This window comes from Lagopus leucura, unplaced genomic scaffold (genome assembly GCF_019238085.1).
Source record: "Lagopus leucura isolate 7727_CA_CO unplaced genomic scaffold, USGS_WTPT01 Super-Scaffold_100002, whole genome shotgun sequence".
NCBI classification, from domain to species: Eukaryota; Metazoa; Chordata; class Aves; order Galliformes; family Phasianidae; genus Lagopus; species Lagopus leucura.
In genome coordinates this window covers 83,629,699-83,642,110 of record NW_024962263.1, presented here as the reverse complement: position 1 = coordinate 83,642,110, position 12,412 = coordinate 83,629,699, and the positions used below count along the sequence as shown (strand labels likewise).

General features: G+C 41.6%; 1 protein-coding gene across 2 annotated transcripts in view; it reads right to left on the bottom strand.

Annotated features, from left to right (window-relative positions):
• The window catches only part of CCN4 (cellular communication network factor 4), a 37,774-nt gene extending 37,259 nt beyond the window's left edge, over nt 1-515 (bottom strand). Inside the window, exon 1 of one of the 2 annotated variants that reach the window (XM_042869339.1) lies at nt 222-515. In XM_042869339.1, coding sequence (XP_042725273.1) covers nt 222-269 — 48 coding nt within the window. In that variant the 5' untranslated portion in view covers nt 270-515. The remainder of the gene's footprint in view (nt 1-221) is intronic. The other variant, XM_042869340.1, reaches the window with a different exon arrangement.
• Between the last annotated feature and the right edge of the window lie 11,897 nt (nt 516-12,412).

The following is a 12,412-nucleotide window of genomic DNA, read 5'->3' as shown; positions in this document are numbered from 1 at the left end:
CCTTTCCTTTCCTTTCCTTTCCTTTCCTTTCCTTTCCTTTCCTTTCCCCTTCACCTTTCCTTTTCCCCACAGCTCACCTTTCCCTTCTCACTTCCGCTCTCACCTCCCCACCACTCACCAGTTCCCACTTCCCCACACACACTGCACTCGTTCCCACCACCCTACCATGCACTGAGCACAAGAGTGTTTGCAGAGGATACTCCTGCAGTTTCCAAACTCACCTGCAAAATGCTGCTTGTTGCTAGAATCCAGGGCAAAAGCCACCTCATCCCTGGAAGCCGGGATTAAATACATTGATTGAACCCAGATTTAGAGCCGTTTTGAACAAAAACACCACTTTCGGGAACACACAGCAATCCTTAACTGGTAACCTAGCCTAGGAACTCTGCCTTTTTCTCTTGGCTCTTTGGGGATTTTATTAAAGACAGATCTGACGTCAGGGTGAAGGACAAGCCCTGCATTTTTCCTCTGGAGAAACTTTTCCTGCCTTCACTTCTTCATTTTTGTGTGTGGTGTTGTCCCACCTCCTGCATTTCAGTGCATCGCTGTTAGCCAAAGGCTCTTAAAGGGAAAGCTGCAGCACATTGGTCCAACGCTGTGACTTAACTCTGCTCTGAGAGGCTCAGTGCCTGTCCATAACACTGCTCATGGCATTCAGCTAGGCAAGAAACATTTAGTCTGACTTCACTGGTTATGAATGATGAGGCTTTTATGCACGCAAATATCCCCAGATGTGTGATGTATACAGTCTAATTAAAGGTGGCTCCCCTTGTCGTGCAGAAGGGGTCAGACCTGTGAATGCACCCCGTGGGGCACCCCTCTTCACAGAGAAACCCGAATCAGAAAGGAAGGACAACTGCCATGCTTTGTATCCCCCCTGTGATTTCTGTGGAGTGTACTGGAGCACGTGTCATCTCCTGGGCATCCTATTTCTAACCTATGCCAACAGTGGGCATAAGGAATACTGCCCAGGTAGACTGGAATGCAAACTCCATTACAAGCAGAGCTAAAGTCTCTGATAACTTTTTCACTCTGATTACTTTTAATGCACAGCCTGGTCTGGCAAGAAGGATTTTCATCTCTGAAATTTTTTATTCATACCTAGGCAGGGTATTTTCCCTCAGCCTTCTGAATCTGCATTTGAAAGAATTTAAAGTCTTATTTGCTTCATCTGAAGTTGAACAATGTAAGGAACAAAGTCACATTAAAGACATTTACATACCTTAAACCCCAAAAAGTCAGGATCTGGAGTAAAAGAGGTATCAAGATAAATTTAAAAGTAGGCAAACCCTCCTGCTTGGTGTGGCAGGATGGGTAGTGATGGATGGGTGAATGTTCTAATGCCCAATGAAAAATGAAACTGCCCTAACTTCTGTTCCCCCTTGCCATTGGAGTGTTCCAGGCAGGGCCATTGTCACCCAAAAAGCACAATAACACTATTTCATAGAGCAAATTCTCAGTTACAAAGCACTATTTTTCAAAATAGTCACCACCATTAGCTATATATTTTAACTAGAAATGAACAAAAGTCTGCATGCCAGCAGGGGTGACAGCTGTGCATGGCCATCTAGAATGTATCTTGTCCTTCATGTCACTGTTGCATTACTGAAATGCACCACTCAGTGCCTCACTGTGCTCACATCCACTGCTTAGTCTCCATAAACATTCAGCAAGTGTCAATGAAAGTCAATGTGTGCCACTTTTCCCACATGAAGAAATTAAATGACACACCTTTGTTTCACACACGCTTCCATGTCAGATGCAATTTTGTCAGATTGCCCCCCCTGCTACAATCTGCCACACAGCAACAAAATGTAATGGAATATTGGTGCAAAGTTAATCTTGTACTGCTGTACCATCAACATTCTTCTCTACTGGGAGAATTTGGGAGTATTGGCTGACACGCCTGAAGGCTGTGCTGCCATTCAGCAAGACCTGGATAGGCTGGAGAGCTGGGCAGAAAAAAACCGGATGAGGTTTAACAAAAGCAAGTGTAGAGTCTTGCATCTGGGGAGGAATAATTGCATGCACCAGTACAGGTTGGGGGATGACCTGCTGGAGGGGAGCTCTGCGGAAAGGGACCTGGGTGTCCTGGTGGATGACAGGTTGGCCATGAGCCAGCAGTGTGCCCTTGTGGCCAAAAAGGCCAATGGCTTACTGGGGTGCATTAAAAAGAGCGTGGCCAGCAGGTCGAGGGAGGTGATCCTCCCCCTCTACTCTGCCCTGGTAAGACCTCATCTGGAGTACTGCGTCCAGTTCTGGGCTCCCCAGTACAAAAAAGACAGGGATCTCTTGGAAAGAGTCCAGCGGAGGGCCACGAAGATGGTGAAGGGCCTGGAGCATCTCCCCTGTGAGGAAAGGCTGAGTGAACTGGGTCTGTTCAGCCTTGAGAAAAGGAGACTGAGAGGGGACCTGATCCAGGTCTATAAATATCTAAGGTGTGGGGGGCAGAATGGCGAGGCCAGACTCTTTTCAGTGGTGAGTGGAGACAGGACAAGGGGAAACGGCCAGAAACTGGAGCATAGGAAGTTCCGCACAAATGTGCACAAGAACTTCTTTACAGTGAGGGTGATGGAGCACTGGAACAGGCTGCCCAGGGAGGTGGTGGAGTCTCCTTCTCTGGAGATGTTCAAGACCTGCCTGGATGCCTACCTGTGCTACCTGGTGTAGGGAACCTGCTTTGGCAGGGGGGTTGGACTCGATGATCTCTGGAGGTCCCTTCCAACCCCTACAATTCTGTGATTCTGTGATTCTGTGATACTGTCATGGGCCAACATAATAAAATAGGAGGCATTACTTTCAGAGCAGTCCCTGTATTTATCTCTCACCCACACTTTCTTTGCCACCTACAATCCTCCTTTGTGTTCCAGCAATACTCAGCCATGTGCATTCTCCTCTGCTGAGAAATCTAGAAGGAATTCTGCTATCTTCATCCCACGTAACGTGTGAGTTTCATCCGCACATGGCTACCACCTGGTACCTGACTTTGAGATCAACCCCCTCACCCTCCCGACTTTCTTTTAGCACAAGGACTATTTGAAAAGCAATACCTCTGACCTAGATGAGATGTTTTCTTACAAAAGCAGATGAAAGTAGTTAGATCAGCCAGTGTGATAGCTCAGATGCAAAGTGGGTAGGCTATGAGCGACACTCACTTTTTGTGAATGTTTTTGTGTTTGAGCATTTCCCTTGCCTATTCCTCTCAGTGAATTACTTAGCTAATGCTGTGGTCAAGTATGTCAGCAAGGATGGAGTCTTTGAGTTAGGGACATCCATCTGCTTGCAAACTCACAGCTCATTTCATGTTGGTCATGAGAGTCTGTCATGTGGTGACCATAAAATAGCACTGCATTAGATCGGGTGAGACAGGGGTTAAGGAGTGATCCTGTTGCTCCAGAGCAGGGTGCTGAGATATCCAGCAAGGTCAGCAGCCTCTCTGCTGATTTCAGTATGCAGATTGCAAATCAGTGCACTCACAGGTGTGACTGGATGTACAGACAATTGATAGTCTAAAATGCCAGGAAGACTTTGGCTTTTGTTTGACTGGCAACAATCTCCATCTTTACTTCTATTTCTCAGTATTCAGCTCTTTCTGAGTTTGACAATGCTAGAAGAGATTTCTGCAGTTGTTTCTCACTCTTCTTTAATCTTGGAGAGTTTTGCACCAACTCCAATAAATGGCTCAGGAAACACTTCTCTGTCACGTTCAAAAATTAAAACTGAGTTTAAGATTTTCAAATGACAGAAAATCCACTTCATTTACCATTAAAAGTCTGTCCCACATTTTCAGTCTGAGTTTCTTAGTTTCATCTTTCTGCCAGTGTTTTGTTGGCTGATGAGAATTCAGTACCTTCTTCCAGAGAATGAATTTTCAAGTGTTCAATAAAACACCACTTACTCTTCAATAAAACAAAGAAGCCTCATTGCTTTTCAGTTGCAGTGTCTAATGGATTTCTGGATCTTGAAGCATTATTATAATTTTAATGCCTTTTATCTCTTTACCTTTCACCTTCCATGGATATCTGTCTGTGAATGCAACTATCTATCACTCTGCAGTCATGCCATTCACAGAGAATGGAAACAGGTAGCATGACCCAATGCAAAACAGCTCTGATGCTGTAAGCCCAGCACTGAAATATCACTCCCTCTTTAATACGTCCTTCTTGGCCACATAAATGCATTTCTCAGTTTTACTACATTTCAGTTTTTTTAGACTAAATAAAATGATTGATTTGTTTTATGCTGTTTGCTGTGTGTGACACTTTTACTGAGGGCTGCAAGTAATTAGACTACATTGGATCTGCTAAGAGCAGAAGGAAAGTTCATCAAGGAAAACAGTTTATTCTAAATGTGTGGCACAAACAGCTCCTTGCCTGCAGTGGATCTGCCCTATAATAAGTGAGATCAGAGTCTGCCTGCAAGTCCAAGAGAAAAAAAGAGCACCTTGGAATTTCCTAACTCATAAAAGGTGAAGGCTGAGTCATGAATCTGGCTTTTGAACAAGTCAAGTAGGTAGCTGTGTTAGTCTTCTATGAGGGCACCCTTGGGTGCCTCACCCACACAGATCCAGATTTACCCGCTGGATGGACTCTGCTGGCCAAGGCTGGGAACATCACCTACTTGAAGATGACAATATGGAATGGGAAGCAAAATGTGGGAGTCAAATTACCCTCTCTATTATTGTGGATATTATTACTTAGGCCGTAGGAAGGATAGTTACATCCTGTTAGAGACAAAGCCTGCTCCTTTGAAATATCAAAGGAGCCTGAGAAACATCTGTTTTAGCTGACTCCTGATAGCATCTGAGCAAGCAGCCAGCCCCACTTCAACACAGGTGAGTATCTCGTTTCCACAACCTTTGCAGATGCAACTTGACACCAAAGAGTGCAAGAAGCTGTAATACAGCAGTAGTGTTCACTTTTTTGCTTTTTAAACAGTTTGTCCAGAGAAGATGGACAGCAATCACTATGCGGACAGACAGCCAAGAGCTCTTTTTCCCCATTCAACCTTGTATCCCTGGTACCATCATGCAGTAGTTACCAGCTGGTACTTTGTGTCTGGAGATGTAATAATGTGGTAAATCCACTTCTAGAATCCATCAGTCCCTCAAGAAGTGCCAGGTGAAGAGAAGTGTCATTCAACCCTACTTTCCACTTCTGACTAAGCATTCTCAGTTCTGTGCCTTGCACCTCTCCATCCATGCTGACATAGATCTAAGGCTGATAACACATCCAACAGCTTAAAAATCATCTGGTTCTGGTAAAACAGTCTGAGGGTCAGCATTCCAGGACAGAAGGATTATTCCTCCAAAGGAAAGGTATGGATCAGGTCTGCTGATGTGGGTGAAGCCACAGTAAAGTCTGAAAAACGGAACCCTCAATATTTAATTCATTCATGCAGCCAAGGCCATTTGTATTCAAGTGAAAAAACTGCCCTTAGGGAGACATGACTGTGGTTTCAGCCCCCATAAATAGACTCAGATTTATTAGGACAGCTCTTCAGCTGGTGTCAATCTGTGTGACTGTTGATTTCAGCAGTATTAATCTGGCTGACAGCAGCTGAGCTGTTCCACTATAAGTGAAAACATCTAGGGTTTGAATGGCAGCTATGAGAAAAAATGAGCCATTAAAATGCTAGATTCTGTAAGTTCCTACAGAACTTTTAGAGAAAACGTAGAGCTTTATATTTATTTACAAATATATATCATATTAGATCATTGATTTATGCCAGCAACTTCAAGTGTTCTGTTTTCTTCCATAAATTCTTTTACTTTCTCTCAGATTTTGCCCTCAAGATTAATGGCCTGACTATTGTGTTCATCTATTCTTAAATTCTCACAATTTCTTGTTGGACATTTATGTGGTTAATATGTGGGCAAAAATTGCAATTTGATGTTTCTGAACCAGTACCAGGCATTCATGACAATGGCAACAGTACCCAAGGGAATTTGGTGTCTTTCATGAATGACTGCCTGCTTCAGTATCCACTCTGAAAAATATATTCCAGTTTCTTGATTAAAGCTTTCAAAAAAATAAAGTAAAAAAACGAAACACAAACAAACATCACACAATTAAGAGGCCAATATCCAAGAACAACTAATAACCAAAATGAACAAGCCACAGAGAACCAAAAACCTGACAGAAATATGAACAAGCTCTGAGAAATCCTTGCTGTAGAAAAGTTCTGAAAGTAGAAGTTTATGTACTATTAACTAACCAATAAATAAAGCTGCATTAATAGCACATATTGAGTCTGAGCCTCAGCTGGTGTAAAAACAAAGTCCTTAGAGTTGATTTATGGCATTCATTGATGCAATAAATTATTTATAAATATTAGTTCAACTATTTGAACAAAAGTGGGAATTAACCTTTGGGTATGCCACCTGCAGATGTTTGCCTTGATGGACAAGAAAAGAGAGTAAAATATATTGACTAATAAACTATGAAAGAATGAAATGATTAAAAATCCAAGCAGATACAGCACACATTCCTGAAGTGGCCCAGTCTGCTCCCTCTGTAGTTTGGTCTGCTTCATATCATGGTCTCCTTGAAAAGTGATTCTATAGTTTTGCTCCAAAAAATGACTTCACTCATTGTGAATAATGTGCACATTCTGGTATTTCTATTCTCTAGATTGGTGACCACAAAATTACACAACTATTCATTCATCTGGGCTTTTTTCCTTCTGCTACTACAGTAATATTCTCCAGCCTCTGATGGATGGCGTTGGCCACATGAGGAGTGAGAGCTCTTAAAGTCTGCTGGAAATCCACTGTAGCCACTGTCTTTGCTCCTAGTCAGGTCTGCGTAAGGTTGGAATTAGATTTGGTCTTTTCAATCACACACGCTGAGGCTTCCCAACACTGCAAATGCATCACAATATTTCCAAGTTTGGTGTAGATTGTACATATCTTTGGTTGGAAAAAGAAAAACAAACAAAAAAGAAAAAACAAACAAATGAAACTGCATTAAATGTAAATGAATGAAGGTTATAAAGCATAACCATCTCCTATTTCAGATGGGCTTACTTTTTCTTTTGGAAAGTAGCTCTACCATTCTAGCCCATGTGTTGTTTCTCAAAATTTGTCTGTCTTTATTAGCATTTTTTTTCAACTGTAATGAAAATAATAAAGTAACCTAATGGGGCATTTACAAATTACAATTAGATCCCCAAGAGATTGAGCCCATTTTCAACATGAAATACTCAAGTTTCAAGTTCCAAATTCTACATTCTAATTCTGGCAAAATTTTATTCAAAGTTTCCTTTGGTATTTGGTTGGTAAATATTTCTCTTTATACAGAGCAGCTTTCAATCCCTGTTTCCTGGGGAAACTGAGTTTATGCAATCATTTAATACATGTTCATGTCTGTCTGTTTCCCTTCACAGTAATTTTTTGAGCCTTTTGGCCAAAATCAAGCCAAATTTGATGGATTTCTCAAACACGACCACATTCCTATGCATTTTGTGAAAAGAAGCATGGAGGAAGAAGAGAGAGGCTGTAGGCAGCAGTATTCAATGTTTGGGAACAGTAGAGTCTTTACTCATACACTAATAGAAGCCAGAGAAACCACACAGCTGAGACATCTCAGAGAAACAACTGCAGGAAAACAACTTAAGATTAAGTTAGCAGTCAGCTACCAGACACAAATCTGCAGGGAAAACAGCTTTATTCATGTAGTGCTCACAGAAATAACTTCAGGCACAGGCAGTCCACATGTTCTCAAGTTCTCATCTTTTTTTTTTTTTTTCTTGCAAGCTGTACTTTAAGTCTTCTTTCCTCCCAGCCTACATCAATATTTTTCCTGAATTCATTCTTGGTTATAAAAGCAAAACAGGTGAAAACAAAAGTATCTACTTTCACACTATCACTTTAGGAACTAAAATAGCAAATCCCTCACAAATTCTTAACTCTCTCAAAGGGTCAAGACTGAGACTCCTTCCAGTGTATCTGTAGTGGTTCCATTTCAGAAAGGTGAATGAAAATAAATGTCCAGCATTGGTAATTTTAGAGAAGACTTCAGCAGAAGGCCTATGTAGAGCACTCAGGAGGCATGTGCCTTTATTACTGCTAATAATTGCTGAAACAGTTTACTAAGGTCATAATGAAATAATAAAGTACATTTCATCTCCTGAAGAGTGTTGACCACAGTTATCATTATCAGTTTTACAAAACTAGGAGCACTGTGGCTTTGCTTTCTGATTTCCTTTGGAGAACTATAGTTTGCCAACCCAATATACATAGTCCCGAAGTGAAAAAAGGGAACAGGGCATGGGAAGTAATGTGTCTGAGCAGGACACTTCCCTTAGCTCTGCTGCTTGTAGTCAGTGTTCATCTTGCTCAGTCCTTGCCTCGTAGCAAAACATCATCCTCTTCTGGACTTAAGGGGACCACATAGAGGAATCATTATTTCCTTCTAGGCTAATTTGTTCCTCCTGTCAGCATTTTGGAGCAGATGTGATGATAAAGACTTGCACTTGACACGAGGGAAAGAAGTAGAACGAGTTGCCCTGGAAGAAGGCTGTAAGCCCACGCACCTAGAAGGATTGAGTGAGGCCCAAGAGCTGAGGCTGCCTTGATCCAAGAGCAGGAAGCAGGCAGTTCCCCCATGGCTGCAAACAGCTTCCTTCCAGGCCTGGGAACATTCAATCAGACCTAAGGAAACAGCAGATGCTTTTCTTCTTACTTCAAGTAATAAAATGGGTTCACAGGGTCTGGCAGTACTTCTTTCCCTTTAACATGGCTTCAGTCCTGCAATCAAGCTTAAAATTGTTGAGTTCAAAAGTAACTGCTAGGCTGCACACATTCAGCCAAGATAAGCTTCCTGAAGGGAATCTGGATGAGACGGTCACAGCATGGAAGTGAGGAAAGAATGGGGACTAGATCTTCACTTGGGATCCACAATGCTCCTGAAGCTGCATCATATATTCCTGTTCTTAAGTACTATAGAGAATATAAACCTTGTGTCCCTCACAATTGGCAAAAATTGTAGCCAGCGTGTTTATTTTGTTTAAAAAAAGGAAAGTTGAAAATATGGCTTGTACATCCCCCAGCCCTGAAAAACATATTTTTGTTGTACTGTTGTACAACAGTACAACAAAAGTTGTACTGTGATGGTTGCACCCATCATACAAAGTTGGAATTCAATTTGCCGTTAATAGCACTGTGAGATGCCAAAAAGGAAAACTTCCCCATGTTCCACAGAGTAATTTTCTGCCCTAATGCTGTCATAATACCTAGTTCTTACTTGACAAGGGGAAAGTCTTTCGACTCAAAGTCCAGAAAAATTCTGCTTGACTTTGGATATTGCAGACTGAAGACTTTGAGGACTTACTGTATCGAATCAAAGGACTTCTCTCACAAATCCCACTGAAGATAACTCTCCCATAAAAAAGCCATCCACAGTACAGGATTTAATCTGGGCTAAATTACCATCTGAAATGAGAAAATTTCATATGATACAGTGACAAAATTCTTACCCCAGTAAGTAAGTCTTACCAAATCACATCACAGCAACTTCATAATCTTCTATGATACTGTCTCTCATGTCCTCAAGATCTATCTCAGACCCAGTGTTCTTTTAACCATGATTTATTTTTAGCCTACATATGCTTGGTGTTGCTAAACTTCTGATCTTCAAAGCGTTCAGAAATGGTTTGTTCTGCTGTTTGTATCAATAAGTTTTTAGGTGTTGAAGGTTGACCAATTCATTGGCTCTTCATTTCCCTCTGCATTAACAGACCTTTGCCCACCCTTTTCTCTCTCTTAATCCCCATGTTTTCTTCAAGACAATGGGTAGCTGGCTCAAACCAGCTCTCTGATTTGAACAAAAACAGTCTTCCCAAAGAATTCCCTTAGCTTGCCTTTTGCTTACTGTAGGCTGAATCCTGTCCACTCATGGGTGTTAATGTATCAGTCATTGGCTCATGGCAGTTTTAGTGAAGACTGACATGTGAAAGGCATTAATCTCTTCAGCCCCTAGGCATCATTAGCTTTCCTTTACCACTCAGCGGAGGACCAGCTTCTGCCTCGGTTTTCCTCTCTTCTGAAATATTAATGGAACACTCTTTGTTACTACTGAAGTCCCTTGCTAGTTGTGTGTCATCTTGTGCTTTAAGCTTTATGATTTTGGCCCTACATGCTCCAGCAAATCTTTAATCTGCAACCTTAGTAAATTGACCTAGATCCATTTCTTGCATACCCTCATGGACCATTTGTCTGACGTATGCAATTTGCAAGCTGTTACCAGCACAGGCTGTGTTTCACCTCTGGTCTGAGGAATGGTGAACCAGGATCATCTACCAACAGGATTTTACCAGGGTAAAGTTATAAAGAAGAAAATGCTGTAGGATCATCATTTCTGTGAGTAAAATGAAGAACAGTCTCAGAGTTGCATAGAGTTGAAGAAGCAGATGCCTAAGAAAGAGTTATGCTATCAAATGGCAAAACCTTTGACCCTCTTGTCCTGGTTTCATGTAGGATAGAGTTAATTTTCTTCATAGAGGCTGGTATGACATGATGTTTTGGATTTAGGAGAAAAAAATGTTGATCATCATTGCACACCAGTGCTTAAATCAAGTAACCTTCAGCTCACTGCCAGTGAGAAGAGTGATGGTGGGTGAGACAGAATAACTTGCGAGTTTCATCTTATCCCATCCTGCTTAAGGGGGTTAGAATGAATGCCTGTACAATGCTTTACTTCCATGCTGGGTTAAATTACAAGGGCTGGTCCAAAAGTAATACCTTTCATTTTATTATTTTGATCTACGAAATTTGAGGTGGATGTTGGTGGTATGACAGCAAAGATTGAACCTTCCTGCCAGTGTTCTATTAAATTTTATTGCTGTGTGACAGATGACAGCAGAGGGGCAGTCTGATGAAACTGCAACTGGCATGGAAGTGTGTATGAAGCACAGATGTGTCACTGATATCCTCCAACAGAAAAAATGGCACTCATTGGTATTCACTGATGTTTGTTGAACATTTATGGAGACCAAACACTGAATGTCAGCACAGTGAGGTGGTCGGTGGTGCATTTCAGCAGTGGTGACTGCAACATGAAAGAAAAGCAATTTCTGGACAGCCAAAGTTGTCATCTCTGCTGGTACAGATTTTTTGAAAGGAGCATGCAGGCTCTTGTTCATCACTGGTGAAAATGCATAGCTAATGGTGGTGACTATTCTTAAAAATAGTGATCTGTAGCTGAGAATTTACTGTATGAAGTACTGTTGTTGTGCTCTTTGTATCTGTTGTAGTTTCCATGGATATAAATAGGAGGCATTACTTTCAGAGCAACCTAATACAACACCTTTCCATTCCATTTTCAATATCCCTTAATTACACACTGTATCCAAAAATTGAGACATTGGAATTCTGAAGAGAAATAAGATATTCAGTGGTCACAGATATGTATGTGAATCTCTCCCAGCTTTTCTTTAAAATTCTGCTCCAGGGAAAGTCAAAATGGCAGCACATGTGCACAACAAGCCCAAAGCCTATTTCTCTTCAGCCCTCTCCTCTGTAAGTAATCCAGGGAGCTGCATGTGCATGTTGAGGGTAGCTGTTTCCACTGTACTTTCATGTGGAGAAGCACGGTGAAGAAAATGCTGGAGTAAATTATCTGCTGTTTGACTTACTGTCATGAGTGATAAAACAGCTCTTCCATATGAATGAACTTTTCATGATCTTGGACTGCAGGCTGACTAGATAATATGAAATCCTATTACAGCATGGAACAAGGAGTTACAGTGGGCATTTAAGTTCCAAATCTAGCCCTGATGAAAGTTTTTTCCACATCTTACCCCTTAAACCACACGTGTAAGTCCTCACACACCCAGCAGCAGTAGCATTTATGTACCCATTCTTAGCTGAAGTGAGATATTTGGCAAATAATTTGGAAAATTCCATAAAGCATACTCCCACTCCTATAGCAAACAGCATGCTACTGCCACTCCCCCTCAGTGCGCACTGGGGGTCTCCAGAAGCTTTCTGATCATGATTGCTCCTATTGCCTTCTCCCAGGTGAGAATATTTATTCTTACACCTACCATTAGTGTGCCCTAGGCTTTGCAAGAGAAAATGTATCAAATGCTTTGCAATACCCCAAAGATACAAAGCAGCCATAAAGCGCGCAAAAGCAATTCATAATTGCTCTGTTTCTCCAGGGTAACATAAAAGAGTTGGAGTGCCCAGGAGAATCTGGCATTTACAGTGTAGTTTCTGTCGCGTGAAAGGCATAACCCTTGAAATCAGACAGAATACTCAAAGAGATTTTATGAGATCCCTTAGTCCAGCTGCTCACACTGAGGTGGGCTCAAAGTTGCAATTGCTAGTGTTTGCTTCTGCCTTTTTAAAAACTGGAAGTGATTATTGGGTGTATCTGATCTATGTCTACACATGCAGGAAAGATAAAGT